The 27,800-nt window shown below is 30.6% G+C and overlaps 1 protein-coding gene across 1 annotated transcript; it reads right to left on the bottom strand.

The window, feature by feature from the left end:
* Positions 1–24,089: 24,089 nt before the first annotated feature.
* On the bottom strand, positions 24,090–27,315 carry LOC139900429 (uncharacterized). Its single transcript, XM_071883200.1, has 2 exons — positions 26,955–27,315; positions 24,090–24,157 (listed from the first exon to the last, which is right to left on the bottom strand). Exons 1-2 carry the CDS (start codon positions 27,313–27,315, stop codon positions 24,090–24,092), a joined length of 429 nt encoding a protein of 142 aa, XP_071739301.1.
* Between the last annotated feature and the right edge of the window lie 485 nt (positions 27,316–27,800).

Genomic DNA, 27,800 nt, shown 5'->3' with positions numbered 1-27,800 from the left:
GACTAGGATCCAAACTTGTGTGAGCTGGATTTACGAACTCCGCGACTCGCGGAGTTTGTAGTGCAAAAAGGACGCAACTCGTGAAGCTGTCCTGGACAAAAATGCCTATAAAAGCTCGTGCATTCTGAACGTTTTAAATATCATATATCAATCTCTCTATCTATATGTAAACGTATATATATATATATATATATATATATATATATATATATATATATATATATATTTATATATATTTATATTTATATTTTAATTTTAATTTTAATATTAAATCCTAATAATAAGGGTATGTTAGCGAATGTTGTAAGGGTGTAAGTCGAAATTCTGTCCGTGTAATGCTACGCTATTTTTAATCATTGTAAGTTATGTTCAACCTTTTTACATTAATGTCTCGTAGATAAATTATTATTATGCTTATTTAAATCGAAGTAATCATGATGTTGGACTAATTACTAAAATTGGGTAATTGGGCTTTGTACCATAATTGGGGTTTGGACAAAAGAACGACACTTGTGGAAATTAGACTATGGGCTATTAATGGGCTTTATATTTGTTTAACTAAATGATAGTTTGTTAATTTAATATAAAGATTTACAATTGGACGTCCCTATAAATAACCATATACACTTGATCAGACACGCTGGGCGGGATATTTATATGTACGAATAATCGTTCATTTAACCGGACACGGGAATGGATTAATAGTCTATGGAATTATTAAAACAGGGGTGAAATTATGTACAAGGACACTTGGCATAATTGATAACAAAGTATTAAAACCTTGGGTTACACGCAAGTCGATAACCTGGTGTAATTATTAAACAAAGTATTAAAACCTTGTTACAGTTTAAGTCCCCAATTAGTTGGAATATTTGACTTCGGGTATAAGGATAATTTGATGAGGACACTCGTACTTTATATTTATGACTGATGGACTGTTATGGACAAAAACCAGACGGACATATTAAGTAATCCTGGATAAAGGACAATTAACCCATGGGCATAAAACTAAAATCAACACGTCAAACATCATGATTACGGAAGTTTAAATAAGCATAATTATTTTATTTCATATTTAATTTCCTTTATTTTATATTTAATTGCACTTCTAATTATCGTACTTTTTATTTATTGTTATTGTATTTAATTGCACTTTTAATTATCGTACTTTTTAATTATCGCAATTTTATTTTATCGCACTTTTATTTATCGCAATTTCATTATCGTTATTTACTTTACGCTTTAAATTAAGTCTTGTATTTATTTTTAATATTTTACATTAGGTTTTAACTGCGACTAAAGTTTTAAAAATCGACAAACCGGTCATTAAACGGTAAAAACCCCCCTTTATAATAATAATATTACTTATTTATATATTTGTATTTTTATAAATTAAAACTAATATAGCGTTAAGCTTTGTTTAAAAGATTCCCTGTGAAACGAACCAGACTTACTAAAAACTACACTACTGTACGATTAGGTACACTACCTATAAGTGTTGTAGCAAGGTTTAAGTATATCTATTCTATAAATAAATAAATATCTTGTGTAAAATTGTATCGTATTTAATAGTATTTAGTTGTAAAAATAAAGCTATTTTATATACACCTTGCATAACATCAATTATCAATAATAATATTATTATTATATAATTACTCTTATCTTTATCATTATTATTAGTATTATTATAATTAATATTATTAATACCATTATTATAAATTTTATAGTTAATATTATTATTATTAGTAATAATATTATTACTAGCACGATTATATTTGTATTACTATTATTTATAATATTAAAGAGTAGTATTATTATATTTACATTTATTAATAAGAATAATGATAATTTATACATATAAATATATAACAATAAAAGATATACAATTATGGATATAAATACAAATATAAGAATACTAGTATGTACAGTTCATAATTAAATACATATACGTATACTAGATACAGATACATGTATATAAATAAATATTTATACGTATTATGAATAAATATAAAAATATAAATATGATTAAAGATATAGATAATTACAGAAAAGGTTGTAATATGTTTTCAATCGTTCTCAAGGCAATAGTTAAATTGATTTCTGTCTAATATTCATACGCATCAGAATCAAATCACCAGGACGAGTCCAAAATTCGTTAGATATCAATTTCTGCTTTTTATTTTTCTAATATATTTCTGTCCTTGAAAAATAAATTATGTCGAGCAATTTGATTTTACAAATGATGCAATTCAGTAAAAAGTGTTACGAATAAACCTACATTATCTATAACAAGTACAGTTACCTTTTACAGAACCAAAAATTGTTGAATTAAATCAAATAGGGAAGAACTATCAGGTAACCGGCTCTGTTCGATATACTTTATGCAATACCATGAATTTCAAATCAATTCCAAAATCTATAAATGCAATGATGTTAGAAATCTTCACTTTAAACTATCTGCAAAATCTAAAATCCCAATTCTTTCTAACGAACTCGAATTTTCGAGTCAAAGTTTGTTTTCAAAAAGTCAACTTATTTGTTCTTCGTGAAATTCATGTTCGTGTTAATGTTTCTGTTTCAATTAAGAATTTAGAAAGCTTCTAGGATTGATTTGAAAACTTTTTCATGTTGAAATTTATAGCTAAAACATTCTGAAATTCAAAATTGAATTTTTAGTTCATCTTCTTTATTTTTTTTTTCTCGAATTGTTTATGCTGTTTGAATTTCTTGTGACCTGCAAGACATGATATTCCACAAACGAATCATTTTTCATCCGAACCCAAGTCCTACTTAAACCTATAAAATGTAGCTATAAATTCTCTGGTCGACTAATTTGAGGAGAAGGAAGAAGAAGAAGTAGGATAGAAGGAGATATAGGTTTAATAAAATTTAAGTGGGAATTAAAACCAGAAAGACAGGTTGGAACAGACGGTTAAGAGGGTGTTCGGGTAGTCGAGAGGTCTTGGGTTCGATTCCCTGGTGAGGCAGTAATTCTTTTTGGGCGATTTTCTTGAAGGTAGTCTATTTCTTCTATTATTATTATTATTATTATTATTATTATTATTATTATTATTATTATTATTATTATTATTATTATTATTATTATTATTATTATTATTATTATTATTAAGAAGGTAGTCTATTTCTTATATTATTATTATTATTATTATTATTATTATTATTATTATTATTATTATTATTATTATTATTATTATTATTATTATTATTATTATTATTATTATTATTATTATTATTATTATTATTATTATTATTATTAATATTATTATTGTTATTATTATTATTATTATTATTATTATTATTATTATAATTATTATTATTATTATTATTATTATTATTATTATTATTATTATTAATATTATTATTATTATTATTATTATTATTATTATTATTATTATTATTATTATTATCGTGATTTTATTTATGATATAAAAGATGCCTAATTTATGGAAGAATAAAATGAATATAGTTATGGTTACGATAATGGATATAGTTAAGGTATATATATATATATATATATATATATATATATAACAGAGAAATATAATTATATGTACGATTAGGTTTATGACAATATAAGATATGGTTATAAAAATAAATATAATTAAGTCATGATTAAACGAACTATCATGTTATTTTTTTTAAATACCAATTTGAGATTATTATTATTATTAACAAATGTATTTTTATCAAGATTACCATTAATAATAAGATTGTTATAGATATCAAGTATTAAGTATTATTATTAATGTTACTATTATTGTTATTATAATTATGAAAATAGTTATAACTTTAAGTGATAAGAACTATAGATATAGGTTATAAATTTATCACGAAGTTTATGTTAAAACTTATTATTACTAACACTGTTATTATTATTATCCTTACATAATTAAAGTAATGTATCATTATATTTAAAAATTATCAAAGTATCATTTTACTACTAGTATAAGCATTATTATTATCATTAGTAACCTAAGTATTATTATAAATATTATCATTATTATCATTATTATTACTATCACTATTATTATTATTAGTATTACCATTATTATTATTAGCATCAAAATGATTAATAAAATCATCATTATTATAACTAATATTAGGATATGATTATTAGAACAAGTAGTATTATTATTAGTGTTATCACTAAGTATTAACATTAAGTATTATTAATTTTATTATTACTATCATAATACATTTATTATATTTATCACCAATATTAGTATCATTATCATATATATAATTATTGAAATCATTAACATTATTAATATAAGTATTATTAATAACATTATCAGTACTAGAATTATCGTATTTAGTGTTTTTATAATAAGTATCTTTTCAAACAACTGATATATATATAAAAATATATTAAGACACATAACATAACAAAATCAATATTATCATATACAAAAAGAATATTAGAGTCATATGTATATGATTAATATAAAAATGAATACAGCTAATAAATTATTATATATATAAAATTTATTCGCTTACAATTATGTGTATTAATAAATATACAAATGATATAGGTCCGTGAATCCGAGGCCAACCCTACACTTGTTCAATGTCGTCATATGTATTTTTACTACAAAATAGAGTACTGTGAGTTTCATTTGCCTTTTTACCCTATATATTTTTGGGCTCAGAATACATGCGAAATTTTTATAAATGTTTTACGAAATAGACACAAGTAATTGAAACTACATTATATGGGTGAATGATCGAAGCCGAATATGCCCCTTTTGCTTGGTAGCCTAAGAATTAGTAAACCGATCTACTAATTGAAGCGAATCCTAAAGATAGATCTATTGGGCCTAACGAACCCCATCCAAAGTACCAGATGCTTTAGTACTTCGAATTCGTTTTTTATCATGTCCGAAGGATTTCCCGGAATGATAGGGGATATTCTTATATGCATCTTGTTAATGTCGGTTACCAGGTGTTCACCATATGAATGATTTTTTTCTCTATGCATGGGACGTATATTTATGAGAAATGGAAATGAAAATCTTGTAGTCTATTAAAATGATGGAAATAATTATTTATGTTAAACTAATGAACTCACCAACCTTTTGGTTGACACTTTAAAGCATGTTTATTCTCAGGTATGAAAGAAATCTTTCGCTGTGCATTTGCTCATTTTAGAGATATTACTTGGAGTCATTCTGTAGTGACCCGAACTTTTCCATGTTTATATATATTAATTGAGATTGATGTTTACATGATTAAATGTTTCCAACATGTTAAGCAATCAAACTTGTTAAGACTTGATTAATTGAAATAGGTTTCATATAGACAATTGACCACCCAAGTTGACCGGTGATTCACGAACGTTAAAACTTGTAAAAAAACTATATGATGACATATATATGGTTATATATATAGTTAACATGATATTATGATAAGTAAACATATCATTAATTATATTAACAATGAACTACATATGTAAAAACAAGACTACTAACTTAATGATTTTGAAACGAGACATATATGTAACGTTTATCGTTGTAACGACATTTAATGTATATATATCATATTAAGAGATATTCGTACATCATAATATCATGATAATATAATAATTTAAAATCTCTTTTGATATTATAAACATTGGGTTAACAACATTTAACAAGATCGTTAACCTAAAGGTTTCAAAACAACACTTACATGTAACGACTAACGATGACTTAACGACTCAGTTAAAATGTATATACATGTAGTGTTTTAATATGTATTTATACACTTTTGAAAGACTTCAATACACTTATCAAAATACTTCTACTTAACAAAAATGCTTACAATTACATTCTCGTTCAGTTTCATCAACAATTCTACTCGTATGCACCCGTATTCGTACTCGTACAATACACAGCTTTTAGATGTATGTACTATTGGTATATACACTCCAATGATCAGCTCTTAGCAGCCCATGTGAGTCACCTAACACATGTGAGAACCATCATTTGGCAACTAGCATGAAATATCTCATAAGATTACAAAAATATGAGTAATCATTCATGACTTATTTACATGAAAACAAAATTACATATCCTTTATATCTAATCCATACACCAACGACCAAAAACACCTACAAACACTTTAATTCTTCAATTTTCTTCATCTAATTGAACTCTCTCAAGTTCTATCTTCAAGTTCTAAGTGTTCTTCATAAATTCCAAAAGTTCTAGTTTCATAAAAATCAAGAATACTTTCAAGTTTGCTAGCTCACTTCCAATCTTGTAAGGTGATCATCCAACCTCAAGAAATCCTTGTTTCTTACAGTAGGTTATCATTCTAATACAAGGTAATAATCATATTCAAACTTTGGTTCAATTTCTATAACTATAACAATCTTATTTCAAGTGATGATCTTACTTGAACTTGTTTTCGTGTCATGATTTTGCTTCAAGAACTTTGAGCCATCCAAGGATCCATTGAAGCTAGATCCATTTTTCTCTTTTCCAGTAGGTTCATCCAAGGAACTTAAGGTAGTAATGATGTTCATAACATCATTCGATTCATACATATAAAGCTATCTTATTCGAAGGTTTAAACTTGTAATCACTAGAACATAGTTTAGTTAATTCTAAACTTGTTCGCAAACAAAAGTTAATCCTTCTAACTTGACTTTTAAAATCAACTAAACACATGTTCTATATCTATATGATATGCTAACTTAATGATTTAAAACCTGGAAACACGAAAAACACCGTAAAACCGGATTTACGCCGTCGTAGTAACACCGCGGGCTGTTTTGGGTTAGTTAATTAAAAACTATGATAAACTTTGATTTAAAAGTTGTTATTCTGAGAAAATGATTTTTATTATGAACATGAAACTATATCCAAAAATTATGGTTAAACTCAAAGTGGAAGTATGTTTTCTAAAATGGTCATCTAGACGTCGTTCTTTCGACTGAAATGACTACCTTTACAAAAACGACTTGTAACTTATTTTTCCGACTAGAAACCTATAATTTTTTTGTTTAGATTTATAAAATAGAGTTCAATATGAAACCATAGCAATTTGATTCACTCAAAACGGATTTAAAATGAAGAAGTTATGGGTAAAACAAGATTGGATAATTTTTCTCATTTTAGCTACGTGAAAATTGGTAACAAATCTATTCCAACCATAACTTAATCAACTTGTATTATATATTATGTAATCTTGAGATACCATAGACACGTATACAATGTTTCGACCTATCATGTCGACACATCTATATATATTTCGGAACAACCATAGACACTCTATATGTGAATGTTGGAGTTAGCTATACAGGGTTGAGGTTGATTCCAAAATATATATAGTTTGAGTTGTGATCAATACTGAGATACGTATACATTGGGTCGTGGATTGATTCAAGATAATATTTATCGATTTATTTCTGTACATCTAACTGTGGACAACTAGTTGTAGGTTACTAACGAGGACAGCTGACTTAATAAACTTAAAACATCAAAATATATTAAAAGTGTTGTAAATATATTTTGAACATACTTTGATATATATGTATATATTGTTATAGGTTCGTGAATCAACCAGTAGCCAAGTCTTACTTCCCGACGAAGTAAAAATCTGTGAAAGTGAGTTATAGTCCCACTTTTAAAATCTAATATTTTTGAGATGAGAATACATGCAGGTTTTATAAATGATTTACAAAATAGACACAAGTACGTGAAACTACATTCTATGGTTGAATTATCGAAATCGAATATGCCCCTTTTTATTAAGTCTGGTAATCTAAGAATTAGGGAACAGACACCCTAATTGACGCGAATCCTAAAGATAGATCTATTGGGCCTAACAAACCCCATCCAAAGTACCGGATGCTTTAGTACTTCGAAATTTATATCATATCCGAAGGGTGTCCCGGAATGATGGAGATATTCTTATATATGCATCTTGTTATTGTCGGTTACCAGGTGTTCACCATATGAATGATTTTTATCTCTATGTATGGGATGTGTATTGAAATATGAAATCTTGTGGTCTATTGTTACGATTTGATATATATAGGTTAAACCTATAACTCACCAACATTTTTGTTGACGTTTTAAGCATGTTTATTCTCAGGTGATTATTAAGAGCTTCCGCTGTCGCATACTTAAATAAGGACAAGATTTGGAGTCCATGCTTGTATGATATTGTGTAAAAACTGCATTCAAGAAACTTATTTTGTTGTAACATATTTGTATTGTAAACCATTATGTAATGGTCGTGTGTAAACAGGATATTTTAGATTATCATTATTTGATAATCTACGTAAAGCTTTTTAAACCTTTATTGATGAAATAAAGGTTATGGTTTGTTTAAAAATGAATGCAGTCTTTGAAAAACGTCTCATATAGAGGTCAAAACCTCGCAACGAAATCAATTAATATTGAACGTTTTTAATCAATAAGAACGGGACATTTCAGTTGGTATCCGAGCGTTGGTCTTAGAGAACCAGAAAATTTGCATTAGTGTGTCTTATCGAGTTTGTTAGGATGCATTAGTGAGTCTGGACTTCGACCATGTTTTCTTTAAAAATGATTGCTTAACATTTTTGTTGGAAACTATATATTTTTAACATATGAATATTATGTGATATATTAATCTCTTAACGTGTTTGATATTATGTGATAGATGTCTACCTCTAGAACAAGTCCCATTGACTCACCTAATAATAATGAAGAGTCAAATGTAAATTGGAATGATTTGTGGACTGATTCACAAGTTCCCGAAGAGGAACCGGAAGAAGAGTCGGAACCGGAAGAAGAATCGGAACCGGAAGAAGAATCGGAACCGGATGAAGAAATAGAACCGGTGGGGGAAATAATAAAACGGTTAAGTAAAAGAAAATCCTCAACCAACCGACCAAAGTTAATTATGGTCAATGGTGTTTCCGCTAAGGAAGCAAAATATTGGGAGGATTACCAATTCTCCGATGAATCGGATTCCGACGAGAATTCCGATGATGTTATAGAAATTACCCCAACTGAATTTAAAAAGGCAAAAGAAAATAATAAGGGAAAGGGCATAAAAATAGAGAAATCTAATTCCAACCCCGATGAACTTTATATGTATCGTCAACCCCCGAAGTCCTTAAGTTGTAACAATGACCCGGGAACCTCTAAACCACCAGGTTTTTCTAAACCAATGTGGACAACGACGGCTCGTATTAGGGGAACATCATATATCCCAAGAAACTTGGCAAAACGAACCAAAACCGAAGAAGAAGAAACGAGCGAGTCGGAATAAGATAGTTGTATTCGTGTGGTGTAATATATGGAATATAGTGTTCTTATGCTTTATGATATATGTAAAAATTGCTTGTATTAATAAGTATTTTTTTTATGAATCTAACTCTTGTCTATTTTACAGTTTAAAAACACAAAATGGATAGACAACCCAATATTTTAAGAGACCTACCCGGAGACATGATTGATGAAATCTTGTCTAGAGTCGGCCAGAATTCTTCGGCACAACTATTTAAGGCGAGATCAGTTTGTAAGACATTCGAAGAACGTTCCAAGAATGTCTTGGTTTATAAGAGACTTTCGTTTGAAAGATGGGGGATATCACATTGGGAAACCCATAAGTTACGATGTGTTTACTTTGACGCATATATTGCGGGGAACCCAAATGCTATTTTACGCAACGGGTTAAGAAATTATTTTGACTCAATATATCCGAATATTGGACTTCGTGATTTAGAAAAAGCGGCTAACATGCAACATAAAGAAGCATGTTATGCTTACGGATTAGTAATGTTCGCTTCTCACCAAAGTGAGAACAAGAACATCGGGCTACAACTATTAAACAAAACGTTTCCACAAGTGACGGAGTCGGTAATTGGGGTAAGAAATGAGGTTTTTAGATTATTACGGGACTGTTGGACATTACGTAACCCTCGTCCCTTTGATGACGTTACAACACGCTGTCTTATCAACGGCCATAACGGTTATGTTACACAAGACCAAGGATGGGAAGTAGTCCTAGTAAAACCAGAATGCATGACTTGTTTCTGGACGTATGAATTACGTGTCTTTATTGCCTTTGCTGAACGACTTGTGTACTAGCTAGAATTGTCTTCACAACTATCTTGTATCAAAGTTATTGTGTGCTATATTTCATGCTTTATGTAAAATAAGCGGTATTGTAAGTTTGTAAAATATTGTATAAAAGTTTGAACGCGAAATATTATTATAATCAGTTTTTCATATAGAATTGTAGTAGTTGAATTGTATATTAGCTACTAAGTATGAACTTAACGGGTAGGTACTACCCGAATTTAAACTTATAAAACGCTAATATGAAGAAAAAGCTTTTATAAATGAGTTCATATTATGCTACGAAATACTATTAACTACTCTTAATATTCTGTATGATTAACTTGTTCCATTTAACTATTTTGAAGGAAATGGCACCGACTACTCGACACACCGTGAATATGAATGAAGAGGAATTCCGTACTTTTCTAGCTTCAAACATAGCCGTAGTACAGGCTGCGTTACATACCAACAATAACCTTGGATCTAGCAGTACAGGAAATCGTGTAGGATGCACCTACAAAGAATTCACTGCCTGCAAACCTTTGGAATTTGATGGAACCGAAGGACCGATCGGATTGAAACGGTGGACCGAGAAGGTTGAATCGGGGTTTGCCATAAGTAAGTGTACTGAAGAGGACAAAGTGAAGTACGCTACGCATACCTTCACAGGTTCTGCGTTAACATGGTGGAATACCTATCTAGAGCAAGTGGGACAAGATGATGCGTACGCACTACCGTGGTCAGCATTCAAGCACTTGATGAGCGAGAAGTACCGTCCCAGAACCGAGGTCAATAAGCTCAAGACAGAACTTAGAGGGTTACGAACCCAAGGATTTGATATTACCACGTACGAAAGACGATTCACAGAATTGTGCCTATTGTGTCCGGGAGCATTCGAAGATGAGGAAGAGAAGATCGACGCGTTTGTGAAAGGATTACCGGAAAGAATCCAAGAAGATATAAGTTCACACGAGCCCGCCTCCATACAACAGGCATGTAGAATGGCTCACAAACTAGTGAACCAGATTGAAGAAAGAATTAAAGAACAGACTGCTGAAGAGGCCAATGTGAAGCAAGTCAAAAGAAAGTGGGAGGAAAACGGTGATAAGAATCACCAATACAACAACAACAGCAATTACAACAATAATCGCAACAATTATCCCAACAATCGCAACATCAATCGCAACTACAACAAATGGCCCAACAACAACAACAACAACAACAACAGCAACTACAACAATCATCCCAACAACAATAATAACCGCAACAACAACAACAATCAGAAGCAACTATGCCAAAGGTGTGAAAAGAATCACTCGGGGTTCTGCACCAAATTTTGCAACAAGTGTAAAAGAAATGGTCATAGCGCGGCGAAGTGTGAGGTCTACGGACCAGGGGTTAATAGAACGAAAGGAACAAATGGTGTCGGAACGAGTAATGGCGGAGCAAGTAGTGTCGGAGCAAGTTATGCCAATGTAGTTTGTTATAAATGTGGAAAACCAGGCCACATTATAAGAAATTGCCCGAACCAGGAGAACACGAATGGACAAGGCCGTGGAAGAGTTTTCAATATTAATGCGGTAGAGGCACAGGAAGACCCGGAGCTTGTTACGGGTACATTTCTTATTGACAATAAATCTGCTTACGTTTTATTTGATTCGGGTGCGGATAGAAGCTATATGAGTAGAGATTTTTGTGCTAAATTAAGTTGTCCATTGACGCCTTTGGATAGTAAATTTTTACTCGAATTAGCAAATGGTAAATTAATTTCAGCAGATAATATATGTCGGAATCGAGAAATTAAACTGGTTAGCGAAACATTTAAGATTGATTTGATACCAGTAGAGTTAGGGAGTTTTGATGTGATAATCGGTATGGACTGGTTGAAAGAAGTGAAAGCGGAGATCGTTTGTTACAAAAATGCAATTCGCATTATACGAGAAAAAGGAAAACCCTTAATGGTGTACGGAGAAAAGGGCAACACGAAGCTACATCTTATTAGTAATTTGAAGGCACAAAAACTAATAAGAAAAGGTTGCTATGCTGTTCTAGCACACGTCGAGAAAGTACAAACTGAAGAAAAGAGCATCAATGATGTTCCCATTGCAAAAGAATTTCCCGATGTATTTCCGAAAGAATTACCGGGATTACCCCCACATCGATCCGTTGAATTTCAAATAGATCTTGTACCAGGAGCTGCACCAATAGCTCGTGCTCCTTACAGACTCGCACCCAGCGAGATGAAAGAACTGCAAAGCCAATTACAAGAACTTTTAGAGCGTGGTTTCATTCGACCAAGCACATCACCGTGGGGAGCTCCTGTTTTGTTTGTCAAGAAGAAAGATGGTACATTCAGGTTGTGTATCGACTACCGAGAGTTGAACAAACTTACCATCAAGAACCGCTACCCACTACCGAGAATCGACGACTTATTTGATCAACTACAAGGCTCGTCTGTTTATTCAAAGATTGACTTACGTTCCGGGTATCATAAAATGCGGGTGAAAGAAGATGATATTCCAAAGACTGCTTTCAGAACACGTTACGGTCATTACGAGTTTATGGTCATGCCGTTTGGTTTAACTAATGCACCAGCTGTGTTCATGGACCTTATGAACCGAGTGTGTGGACCATACCTTGACAAGTTTGTCATTGTTTTCATTGATGACATACTTATTTACTCAAAGAATGACCAAGAACACGGTGAACATTTGAGAAAGGTGTTAGAAGTATTGAGGAAGGAAGAATTGTACGCTAAGTTTTCAAAGTGTGCATTTTGGTTGGAAGAAGTTCAATTCCTCGGTCACATAGTGAACAAAGAAGGTATTAAGGTGGATCCGGCAAAGATAGAAACTGTTGAAAAGTGGGAAACCCCGAAAACTCCGAAACACATACGCCAGTTTTTAGGACTAGCTGGTTACTACAGAAGGTTCATCCAAGACTTTTCCAGAATAGCAAAACCCTTGACTGCATTAACGCATAAAGGGAAGAAATTTGAATGGAATGATGAACAAGAGAAAGCGTTTCAGTTATTGAAGAAAAAGCTAACTACGGCACCTATATTGTCATTGCCTGAAGGGAATGATGATTTTGTGATTTATTGTGACGCATCAAAGCAAGGTCTCGGTTGTGTATTAATGCAACGAACGAAGGTGATTGCTTATGTGTCTAGACAATTGAAGATTCACGAACAAAATTATACGACGCATGATTTGGAATTAGGCGCGGTTGTTTTTGCATTAAAGACTTGGAGGCACTACTTATATGGGGTCAAAAGTATTATATATACCGACCACAAAAGTCTTCAACACATATTTAATCAGAAACAACTGAATATGAGGCAGCGTAGGTGGATTGAATTATTGAATGATTACGATTTTGAGATTCGTTACCACCCGGGGAAGGCAAATGTGGTAGCCGATGCCTTGAGCAGGAAGGATAGAGAACCCATTCGAGTAAAATCTATGAATATAATGATTCATAATAACATTACTACTCAAATAAAGGAGGCGCAACAAGGAGTTTTAAAAGAGGGAAATTTAAAGGATGAAATACCCAAAGGATCGGAGAAGCATCTTAATATTCGGGAAGACGGAACCCGGTATAGGGCTGAAAGGATTTGGGTACCAAAATTTGGAGATATGAGAGAAATGGTACTTAGAGAAGCTCATAAAACCAGATACTCAATACATCCTGGAACGGGGAAGATGTACAAGGATCTCAAGAAACATTTTTGGTGGCCGGGTATGAAAGCCGATGTTGCTAAATACGTAGGAGAATGTTTGACGTGTTCTAAGGTCAAAGCTGAGCATCAAAAACCATCAGGTCTACTTCAACAACCCGAAATCCCGGAATGGAAATGGGAAAACATTACCATGGATTTCATCACTAAATTGCCAAGGACTGCAAGTGGTTTTGATACTATTTGGGTAATAGTTGATCGTCTCACCAAATCAGCACACTTCCTACCAATAAGAGAAGATGACAAGATGGAGAAGTTAGCACGACTGTATTTGAAGGAAGTCGTCTCCAGACATAGAATACCAATCTCTATTATCTCTGATAGGGATGGCAGATTTATTTCAAGATTCTGGCAGACATTACAGCAAGCATTAGGAACTCGTCTAGACATGAGTACTGCCTATCATCCACAAACTGATGGGCAGAGCGAAAGGACAATACAAACGCTTGAAGACATGCTACGAGCATGTGTTATTGATTTCGGAAACAGTTGGGATCGACATCTACCGTTAGCAGAATTTTCCTACAACAACAGCTACCATTCAAGCATTGAGATGGCGTCGTTTGAAGCACTTTATGGTAGAAAGTGCATGTCTCCGATTTGTTGGAGTGAGGTGGGGGATAGACAGATTACGGGTCCGGAGATTATACAAGAAACTACCGAGAAGATCATCCAAATTCAACAACGGTTGAAAACCGCCCAAAGTCGACAAAAGAGCTACGCTGACATTAAAAGAAAAGATATAGAATTTGAAATTGGAGAGATGGTCATGCTTAAAGTTTCACCTTGGAAAGGCGTTGTTCGATTTGGTAAACGAGGGAAATTAAATCCAAGGTATATTGGACCATTCAAGATTATTGATCGTGTCGGACCAGTAGCTTACCGACTTGAGTTACCTCAACAACTCGCGGCTGTACATAACACTTTCCACGTATCGAATTTGAAGAAATGTTTTGCTAAAGAAGATCTCACTATTCCGTTAGATGAAATCCAAATCAACGAAAAACTCCAATTCATCGAAGAACCCGTCGAAATAATGGATCGTGAGGTTAAAAGACTTAAGCAAAACAAGATACCAATTGTTAAGGTTCGATGGAATGCTCGTAGAGGACCCGAGTTCACCTGGGAGCGTGAAGATCAGATGAAGAAGAAATACCCGCATCTATTTCCAGAAGATTCGTCAACACCTTCAACAGCTTAAAATTTCGGGACGAAATTTATTTAACGGGTAGGTACTGTAGTGACCCGAACTTTTCCATGTTTATATATATTAATTGAGATTGATGTTTACATGATTAAATGTTTCCAACATGTTAAGCAATCAAACTTGTTAAGACTTGATTAATTGAAATAGGTTTCATATAGACAATTGACCACCCAAGTTGACCGGTGATTCACGAACGTTAAAACTTGTAAAAAAACTATATGATGACATATATATGGTTATATATATAGTTAACATGATATTATGATAAGTAAACATATCATTAATTATATTAACAATGAACTACATATGTAAAAACAAGACTACTAACTTAATGATTTTGAAACGAGACATATATGTAACGTTTATCGTTGTAACGACATTTAATGTATATATATCATATTAAGAGATATTCGTACATCATAATATCATGATAATATAATAATTTAAAATCTCTTTTGATATTATAAACATTGGGTTAACAACATTTAACAAGATCGTTAACCTAAAGGTTTCAAAACAACACTTACATGTAACGACTAACGATGACTTAACGACTCAGTTAAAATGTATATACATGTAGTGTTTTAATATGTATTTATACACTTTTGAAAGACTTCAATACACTAATCAAAATACTTCTATTTAACAAAAATACTTACAATTACATTCTCGTTCAGTTTCATCAACAATTCTACTCGTATGCACCCGTATTCGTACTCGTACAATACACAGCTTTTAGATGTATGTACTATTGGTATATACACTCCAATGATCAGCTCTTAGCAGCCCATGTGAGTCACCTAACACATGTGGGAACCATCATTTGGCAACTAGCATGAAATATCTCATAAGATTACAAAAATATGAGTAATCATTCATGACTTATTTACATGAAAACAAAATTACATATCCTTTATATCTAATCCATACACCAACGACCAAAAACACCTACAAACACTTTCATTCTTCAATTTTCTTCATCTAATTGAACTCTCTCAAGTTCTATCTTCAAGTTCTAAGTGTTCTTCATAAATTCCAAAAGTTCTAGTTTCATAAAAATCAAGAATACTTTCAAGTTTGCTAGCTCACTTCCAATCTTGTAAGGTGATCATCCAACCTCAAGAAATCCTTGTTTCTTACAGTAGGTTATCATTCTAATACAAGGTAATAATCATATTCAAACTTTGGTTCAATTTCTATAACTATAACAATCTTATTTCAAGTGATGATCTTACTTGAACTTGTTTTCGTGTCATGATTTTGCTTCAAGAACTTTGAGCCATCCAAGGATCCATTGAAGCTAGATCCATTTTTCTCTTTTCCAGTAGGTTCATCCAAGGAACTTAAGGTAGTAATGATGTTCATAACATCATTCGATTCATACATATAAAGCTATCTTATTCGAAGGTTTAAACTTGTAATCACTAGAACATAGTTTAGTTAATTCTAAACTTGTTCGCAAACAAAAGTTAATCCTTCTAACTTGACTTTTAAAATCAACTAAACACATGTTCTATATCTATATGATATGCTAACTTAATGATTTAAAACCTGGAAACACGAAAAACACCGTAAAACCGGATTTACGCCGTCGTAGTAACACCGCGGGCTGTTTTGGGTTAGTTAATTAAAAACTATGATAAACTTTGATTTAAAAGTTGTTATTCTGAGAAAATGATTTTTATTATGAACATGAAACTATATCCAAAAATTATGGTTAAACTCAAAGTGGAAGTATGTTTTCTAAAATGGTCATCTAGACGTCGTTCTTTCGACTGAAATGACTACCTTTACAAAAATGACTTGTAACTTATTTTTCTGACTAGAAACCTATAATTTTTTTGTTTAGATTTATAAAATAGAGTTCAATATGAAACCATAGCAATTTGATTCACTCAAAACGGATTTAAAATGAAGAAGTTATGGGTAAAACAAGATTGGATAATTTTTCTCATTTTAGCTACGTGAAAATTGGTAACAAATCTATTCCAACCATAACTTAATCAACTTGTATTATATATTATGTAATCTTGAGATACCATAGACACGTATACAATGTTTCGACCTATCATGTCGACACATCTATATATATTTCGGAACAACCATAGACACTCTATATGTGAATGTTGGAGTTAGCTATACAGGGTTGAGGTTGATTCCAAAATATATATAGTTTGAGTTGTGATCAATACTGAGATACGTATACACTGGGTCGTGGATTGATTCAAGATAATATTTATCGATTTATTTCTGTACATCTAACTGTGGACAACTAGTTGTAGGTTACTAACGAGGACAGCTGACTTAATAAACTTAAAACATCAAAATATATTAAAAGTGTTGTAAATATATTTTGAACATACTTTGATATATATGTATATATTGTTATAGGTTCGTGAATCAACCAGTAGCCAAGTCTTACTTCCCGACGAAGTAAAAATCTGTGAAAGTGAGTTATAGTCCCACTTTTAAAATCTAATATTTTTGGGATGAGAATACATGCAGGTTTTATAAATGATTTACAAAATAGACACAAGTACGTGAAACTACATTCTATGGTTGAATTATCGAAATCGAATATGCCCCTTTTTATTAAGTCTGGTAATCTAAGAATTAGGGAACAGACACCCTAATTGACGCGAATCCTAAAGATAGATCTATTGGGCCTAACAAACCCCATCCAAAGTACCGGATGCTTTAGTACTTCGAAATTTATATCATATCCGAAGGGTGTCCCGGAATGATGTGGATATTCTTATATATGCATCTTGTTATTGTCGGTTACCAGGTGTTCACCATATGAATGATTTTTATCTCTATGTATGGGATGTGTATTGAAATATGAAATCTTGTGGTCTATTGTTACGATTTGATATATATAGGTTAAACCTATAACTCACCAACATTTTTGTTGACGTTTTAAGCATGTTTATTCTCAGGTGATTATTAAGAGCTTCCGCTGTCGCATACTTAAATAAGGACAAGATTTGGAGTCCATGCTTGTATGATATTGTGTAAAAACTGCATTCAAGAAACTTATTTTGTTGTAACATATTTGTATTGTAAACCATTATGTAATGGTCGTGTGTAAACAGGATATTTTAGATTATCATTATTTGATAATCTACGTAAAGCTTTTTAAACCTTTATTGATGAAATAAAGGTTATGGTTTGTTTAAAAATGAATGCAGTCTTTGAAAAACGTCTCATATAGAGGTCAAAACCTCGCAACGAAATCAATTAATATTGAACGTTTTTAATCAATAAGAACGGGACATTTCACATTCATGACATATTTCAAAAGACGTTGCATTCGAGTCATTGAGTTCATCAAGATTATTATTAAGTCAATTATAGTTGGGTATATTATGAAGTGGTATGCATGCCGTCGACTTTCGATGAAATGAAAGTTTGTCTTTTAAAAACAAATTGCAATGTATGTAAAATGTATCATATAGAGGTCAAGTACCTCGCGATGTAATCAATTGTAATGTATTCGTCCAGATGGATTAGGACGGGTCGTTAGAGTTGGTATCAGAGCGGTGGTCTTAATGAACCAGGTCTTGCATTAGTGTGTCTAACTGATAGTTGTTTAGATACATTAGTGGGTCTGGACTTCGACAGTGTCTGCATGTCAAAAGTTTTGCTTATCATTTAGTGTCGAAAATTATTTTCTTATCATCCTTAAAGTCTAGACACGTCTTACTGCCTCTATTGCATAGACAGTGTATAGATAAATTCATATCTTAGCGTATCTGTTATTGTTACCTTTGCCTGACAGCTTCCGTAGATTCCTCCGTAACTTATGGGATTTTAGTATTATTTATGCATATGTAAATTATGTATTGCAGGGTACTAATCTACATCCTATAATCTATTTCTTATCGAAAATCCTTCATCTGATCGTACGAGATGAATCCCTCAACCAGTTCGAATTCCTCGGATTCCGACAGCTATTCCGATATGGAGTTTCACCTAAGCTCTGAAAGCAGTGTTATCAGAATGAATCAACCAATCATACATCCCCAATTCATCTGATGAGTTTGTAGTTGACATAATCAATGGAGACGCGAAGAAGGCGATCCTTTTCACCATCCGAATTTACCTCTTGGCGATGAACCTGAAGCACTTATCAATGAACCAGTCCGAAACACCATATTTACCCTCATTTCCAGGATATCTCACAATGATTATATGATATCCAAAATCCCCAACCTTATTCATCCGTTTGTTCCAATCGACAATCATCCCGGTGTAATAGAAGAAGTCAACGAGCTTCGTGCTTGAGTAATCAATCTAGAAAATATGGTGCAAAACGTACCAGCTTCAGCAACATCACCGGCACCAACAGTACCACCAACATCAATACCAATATCACCAACAACCCAAGTTTCAACATCACACGCCTCAACATCTCATTATGTACCTCGAGTATAATAAACGTTCTACATATCGTTCTACATCATTTATCTTCGTTCTACCTGGCGATTATGTAATCTCTAATGTTTTAGAGATTATGTATTCTAGTTATAACGATAAATCAGATGATATTAATATCATATAAATTCATCAAATCCAAGATTACATCTGAAGAAAATATATAGGTATATATATTTTCATAAAGATTGTAATTAAAAATTCTTTTGTACAAACTGTTAATGGTGAAAATATTTTAACGAGTAGGTAATACCCGAGGAATACTTAGATTTCACATTAATAAGTTACACTGTACATTCTTCGAATCTGATTCAACGGTCATTTACAATCCTACTTACACCCACAGATATATGTATCTGTTCACCGCAGAATAACCATTTTTATTCAATTTCATATTTGGATTTTGACCTATCAGAATCCAACAAGTGGTATAATGAAGAAAACATTGGACAAAATAAAATTTGTTAGAAACAAACAAATTAACTATGAGAAATTTTGTTAAGAATCCACGCTAACTGTTCCTAGCTAACTGATTACATTTTATTTATCGCAATTTAATTATCACAATTTTAATTATCGCAATTTTATCGTCATTTAATTTCTGTTATTTATTTTACGCACTTTATTTATCGTCATTTAAATACTGTTATTTACGCATTTAAATATCGGGACACGTATACAAGGTTTTGACATATCATATCGATGCATCTATATATATTATTTGGAATAACCATAGACACTCTATATGCAGTAATCCTGGAGTTAGCTATACAGGGTTGAGATTGATTCTATAATAATATATATACTTTGAGTTGTGATCGAGTCTGAGACATGTACACGGGTCACGATACGTATTAATTAATTCGATTATTATATATTAAACTATATATATGAATTATTGAATTAGTAACTGTGGACTGCTAACTGTGGACTACCAACATTGAACAATTAAAATGAACTAAAATATTGATTATAACATATGAAATTAAACAATTCTTCAAGTTTTCCACTTGATTTCATCTTAATTCTCATTTGTATCTTGATGATTACAATCTGCGTTCAAACCTTTCATGATTCTTGAAAACATCTCAATCGAGAGGATGAACTAACCGCACTTCATCTACGGAAGAAAAGATTGATGCATATAGTTATGCACCTGGAAACACTCGGAACCTGCGTAAATGTATAACATGTATCTGTGCTAATTCCTTTAGTGTTATTATTACCCAAAATAACTTGGTAATTCCTTTCAAAGTACAAATTTTGTCACAGCTCCAGCAAGTCAATTTCGACTTTTCATTCGAAACAACCATCTTATAACCTTGATATATGTGCGTGCTCTTTTATTGTTACCGGGGAACCTTTTATATTCCACCATATTACCATCAACGTTTAATCATCTAAAAACATAAATCTCTTGAAATCACCTCGGACTGATAACCGATGATTCAGATATGGTAGCATTAAATGCAGAGGAAACAGTAAAATCGTAGATGGTCTAAACGGCCAAAAGTTTGATAATAAAGAATGGAATGTTGGGAACGCTCGATAGAAAATTTGGTACTGAAAAATAGATTGAGCTAGCCATGAAGGAGACCAAGGACAAATACAAGGACCAAACCCTATATTCAAAGAATCCAGATAATTCTGGATCCAAATGAAGTCTTTAGAGAATATCCTGCTCCGAAGTCATGTTAAAATCTTGCGAAAAATTTTTCCTTATCAACTTTCGAATTTAGAGATTCCAAAATATCATCATAAATATTTTCGATACTACTGAAGATATTTTCATAAATATTCTCATCCGAAATTATATAACTCTTCGTGCTATCTGTAATACATTATATTGGAAATTTCTGTAAAATCTAAGTATAAACTATGAATGAATTCTGAAGTAGTGTTGGAGACTGAAGCATGAGTTAGTATAATATAATGACACTTGATCAACGTGATTATATTACAGTAAGTCATGCTGAGTTTCTAATGGAACATGATGATTCACAGACCGTACCGTCATCATGTGCCATGTTACATAACTCTTTCATTCTGTTTAACTTCTGAACTTATCAAGAAAGTATATTCTTGATAGTTCTGTTCTCAGTGATTCAGGAAATTTGACAAATCAAATCGTGCTACTATCGTTCCTTTCTACCTTGTATATTATGATAATTCAAAACTTCATACTTATAAATTCTGGACCATTACTTGCTTTATTTAAAGTCAGAAAGAGAAAACAAAAGCATGAAGCTCCGAAATTTTAAGAAGGATATAAAGCCCGATAATAACATATAAACTACAAATCGTATATGTCAATGTTTATCGCAACATAAAGACACGGGATAATTAAAAACACTATAACCCCAAGGGCGAAGAAGAAGAAAACAGATTCCTCCGGTGGAAGTTGGAAAAGGAGAATGATTGTTGCGATAGTAAGGATAAGGACTCGGATCAGAACTGGATTAAACATTTTCACAATCTTTTGAATTTGGGAATTGATTATAGGAGTGGTAAAAGTAATGGAACAGAAGAAGTTAATTTATAGTGAAATATCAGACAGAGCAATCGAAACAGATTATCGCATTTAATCGAAGAGGATCCTAATTTCCTTATTTAATGAAGGACCAAATCTTATATAGATTTCAAAGATTATCTCTAAATTTCTTAAATTCCGGAAGTCAACTGTGACTACGTCACCTATTAAGATGAACCTGTATTTACTCGTTTCACTCTTTAGTGATAACTTCACTCGTGCTCTTAATCTTACCTATTCTTCGCAATGGTGATAAAATTTTATCAACTCATATTTGGCATGAAAACATTTTTATTGTTAGCCATGACCACCTCACTCAAATTTCGGGACGAAATTTCTTTATAGGGTAGGTACTGTGACGACCCGAAAATTTCCGACCAAATTTAAACTTAATCTTTATATGATTTTGACAAGATAAGCAAAGATTATAATGTTGAGTCTCGAAAATTTTGGGAACTATGTTCATGTATTCAATTACCTTTCGACCATTACCGACGATTCACGAACAAGTAGTTACAAGTAAATATATATAGATATATAAATAAGTGTGTATATATATATATATAAATACATATATCTATATATCTATATATATATATATATATATATATATATATATATATATATATATATATATATAAACAAAAGTATATATAATAATTTGAAATTAAAAAATACAAAATAATATATAAAGTTATTATGTTGTTAACAAAATATGTATATATATATAAATTCCATATTGAATATTAAATTATTCAGTATATATATATATATATATATATATATATATATATATATATATATATATATATATATATATATATATATATATATATATATATATATATATATATATTACATACTTAATAATATGTAATATTAATATTTAATATAATAAATAATTATAAATTATATTTGTTATAGTAATATTATTGTTACTTTCAATATTAAAAATCTATATTAGTAATTTTAATATGAAATATATATATATATATATATATATATATATATATATATATATATATATATATATATATATATATATATATATATATATATATATATATATATATATATATATATATATATATATATAAGTAAAAGGTTATATTATTACTAATATTATTAATAGTATTATCAATAATAATATTATTATTATTATATAATTACTCTTATCTTTATCTTTATCAATAGTATTATTATAATTAATATTATTAATATTATTAATACCATTATTATAAATTTTATAGTTAATATTATTATTATTAGTAATAATATTATTACTAGTTACTAGTACAATTATATTTGTATTACTATTATTTATAATATTTAAGAGTAGTATTATTATATTTACATTTATTAATAAGAATAATGATAATTTATACATATAAATATATAACAATAAAAGATATACAATTATAGATATAAATACAAATATAAGAATACTAGTATGTACAGTTCATAATTAAATACATATACGTATACTAGATACAGATACATGTATATAAATAAATATTTATATGTATTATGAATAAATATAAAAATATAAATACGATTAAAGATATAGATAATTACAGAAAAGGTTGTAATCTATTTTCAATCGTTCTCAAGGCAATAGTTAAATTGATTTCTGTCTAATATTCGTACACATCAGAATCAAATCACCAGGATGAGTCCAAAATTCGTTAGATATCAATTTCTGCTTTTTATTTTTCTAATATATTTATGTCCTTGAAAAACAAATTATGTCGAGCAATTTGATTTTATAAATGATGCAATTCAGTAAAAAGTGTTAAGAATAAACCTACATTATCTATAACAACTACAATTACCTTTTACAGAACCAAAGATTGTTGAATTAAATCAAATAGGGAAAAACTATCAGGTAACCGGCTCTGTTCGATATACTTTTATGCAATACCATGAATTTCAAATCAATTCCAAAATCTATAAATGCAATGATGTTAGAAATCTTCACTTTAAACTATCTACAAAATCTAAAATCCCAATTCTTTCTAACGAACTCGAATTTTCGAGTCAAAGTTTGTTTTCAAAAAGTCAACTTGTTTGTTCTTCGTGAAATTCATGTTCGTGTTAATGTTTCTGTTTCAATTAAGAATTTAGTTCATCTTCTTTATTTTTTTTCTCGAACTGTTTATGCTGTTTGAATTTCTTGTGACCTGCAAGACATGATATTCCACAAACGAATCGTTTTTCATCCGAACCCAAGTCCTACTTAAACCTATAAAATGTAGTTATAAATTCTCTGGTCGACTGATTTGAGGAGAAGGAAGAAGAAGAAGAAGAAGGATAGAAGGAGATATAGGTTTAATAAAATTTAAGTGGGAATTAAAAGCAGAAAGACAAGTTGGAACAGACGGTTAAGAGGGTGTTCGGGTAGTCGAGATGTCTTGGGTTCGATTCCCTGGTGAGGCAGTAATTCTTTTTGGGCGATTTTCTTGAAGGTAGTCTATTTCTTCTATTATTATTATTATTATTATTATTATTATTATTATTATTATTATTATTATTATTATTATTATTATTATTATTATTATTATTATTATTATTATTATTATTATTATTATTATTATTATTATTATTATCGTGTTTTTATTTATGATATAAAAAATGCCTAATTTATGGAAGAATAAAATGAATATAGTTATGGTTACGATAATGGATATATTTAAGGTATATATATATATATATATATATATATATATATATATATATATATATATATATATATATATATATATATATATATAACCGAGAAATATAATTATATGTACGATTAGGTTTACGACAATATAAGATATGGTTATAAAAATAAATATAATTAAGTCATGATTAAACGAACTATCATGTTATTCTTTTTAAATACCAATTTGAGATTATTATTATTATTAACAAAAGTATTTTTTTTATCAAGATTACCATTAATAATAAGATTGTTATAGATATCAAGTATTAAGTATTATTATTAATGTTACTATTATTGTTATTATAATTATGAAAATAGTTATAATTTTAAGTGTTAAGAACTATAGATATTGGTTATAAATTTATCACGAAGTTTATGTTAAAACTTATTATTACTAACACTGTTATTATTATTATCCTTACATAATTAAAGTAATGTATCATTATATTTAAAAATTATCAAAGTATCATTTTACTACTAGTATAAGCATTATTATTATCATTAGTAACCTAAGTATTATTATAAATATTATTATTATTATTATTATTATTATTATTATTATTATTATTATTATTATTATTATTATTATTATTATTATTATTATTATTATTATTATTATTATTACTACTATCACTATTATTATTATTAGTATTACCATTATTATTATTATTATTAGCATCAAAATGATTAATAAAATCATCATTATTATAACTAATATTAGGATATGATTATTAGAACAAGTAGTATTATTATTAGTGTTATCACTAAGTATTAACATTAAGTATTATTAATTTTATTATTACTATCATAATACATTTATTATATTTATCACCAATATTAGTATCATTATCATATATATAATTATTGAAATCATTAACATTATTAATATAAGTATTATTAATAACATTATCAGTACTATAATTATTGTATTTAGTGTTTTTATAATAACTATCTTTTCAAACAACTGATATATATAAAAATATATTAAGACACATAACATAACAAAATCAATATTTTCATATACAAAAAGAATATTTGAGTCATATGTATATCATTAATATAAAAATGAATACAACTAATAAATTATTATATATATAAAATTTATTCGCTTACAATTATGTGTATTAATAAATATACAAATGATATAGGTCCGTGAATCCGAGGCCAACCCTACACTTGTTCAATGTCGTCATATGTATTTTTACTACAAAATACAGTACTATGAGTTTCATTTGCCTTTTTACCCTTTATATTTTTGGGCTGAGAATACATGCGAAATTTTTATAAATGTTTTACGAAATAGACACAAGTAATTGAAACTACATTATATGGGTGAATGATCGAAGCTGAATATGCCCCTTTTGTTTGGTAGCCTAAGAATTAGTAAACCGATCTACTAATTGACGCGAATCCTAAAGATAGATCTATTGGGCCTAACGAACCCCATCCAAAGTACCAAATGCTTTAGTACTTCGAATTCGTTTTTTATCATGTCCGAAGGATTTTCCAGAATGATAGGGGATATTCTTATATGCATCTTGTTAATGTCGGTTACCAGGTGTTCACCATATGAATGATTTTTGTCTCTATGCATGGGACGTATATTTATGAGAAATGGAAATGAAAATCTTGTGATCTATTAAAATGATGGAAATGATTATTTATGTTAAACTAATGAACTCACCAACCTTTTGGTTGACACTTTAAAGCATGTTTATTCTCAGGTATGAAAGAAATCTTCCGATGTGCATTTGCTCATTTTAGAGATATTACTTGGAGTCATTCATGACATATTTCAAAAGACGTTGCATTCGAGTCATTGAGTTCATCAAGATTATTATTAAGTCAATTATAGTTGGGTATATTATGAAGTGGTATGCATGCCGTCAACTTTCGATGAAATGAAAGTTTGTCTTTTAAAAACAAATTGTAATGTATGTAAAATGTATCATATAGAGGTCAAGTACCTCGCGATGTAATCAATTGTAATGTATTGGTCCAGATGGATTAGGCCGAGTCGTTAGATGATTCACTGGATCGTAACTTGATTTCTTGTCTTTCACCGTTTTCGCTCTAAAATATTCGTTTTAGCTCCGTTTTACTTGATTCTTTTTGCATCGCCTTTGTAATTACTTGATCTACAAAATCAACCGAAAAAACGATAATTTTTCCGACAAAGTTTTAATCTTTATTGTTTTGGGGCTCAATTTAGGGGGTAAAAACGTGAGTTTTTCCCGATATCACGTGCCATGTGCGTGGCACGAACTTGCCATCATGCGTCTTTAAGTTGTACGCTCCGTTGTCAAGAGCTTCGACAATCACATACAGACCTTCCCAGTCAGGTCCCAATTTTTGAGTATCTTCAACCCGGCTAGCATTATTATTTCGCCACACATAATCGCTGGGACGGAAAGTACGTTCCTTTACACGTTGTTTATAGTACTTGGCAATTTTCTGCTTGTTAGACGCTTCCCTGATAGCGGCGATTTCACGCCACTCTTCCAACAGATCCAAATTTTCTTTCAAGTTAATAACGTTGGACTCATCATTGAATTCTAAAACGCGCTGGGTTGGAACGGCGATTTCTGCCGGTATTACCGCTTCGGAACCATAAACAAGGCTGAAAGGCATCTCTCTGTTGCTGCCTTTAGGTGTGGTTCAGAACGCCCACAAGACTTGCGGGAGCTCATCAGCCCAACCTTTCCTATCCGTGTCTAACCTTGCGTTAATCCCCGCAACAATGTCTCCGTTGGTAACTTTGACTTGCCCGTTTGCTTGCGGATGGCAACGGAACTAAAAGTTTGTTTGATATTTAACCCGTCGCACCAGGAGCGAAACGGGTCATGAGCAAACATCTTGCCGTTGTCACTTACAATTTCGTGTGGCACCCCGAAACGGCACACTATCTCCTCCCAAACAAAGTTCACAATTTGTTTTCCCGTTATGCTTTTCAAGGGTTTGGCAACCCACTTGGTAAAGAAATCAATTGCAACGACCAAGTATTTTCCGTCTGGGAAAGGTCCTACCAAATCAATTGCCCATTTGTAGAAGGGCCAAGCAGATGTGACGTGTATTAACTCATGCGACGGCATGTGAATTTTTGGAGCATGACGTTG

The sequence above is a fragment of the Rutidosis leptorrhynchoides genome, chromosome 3 (assembly GCF_046630445.1).
Source record: "Rutidosis leptorrhynchoides isolate AG116_Rl617_1_P2 chromosome 3, CSIRO_AGI_Rlap_v1, whole genome shotgun sequence".
NCBI classification, from domain to species: Eukaryota; Viridiplantae; Streptophyta; class Magnoliopsida; order Asterales; family Asteraceae; genus Rutidosis; species Rutidosis leptorrhynchoides.
Note: the sequence above shows the minus strand (reverse complement) of the source record. Positions and strands in the feature narration are given on the sequence as shown.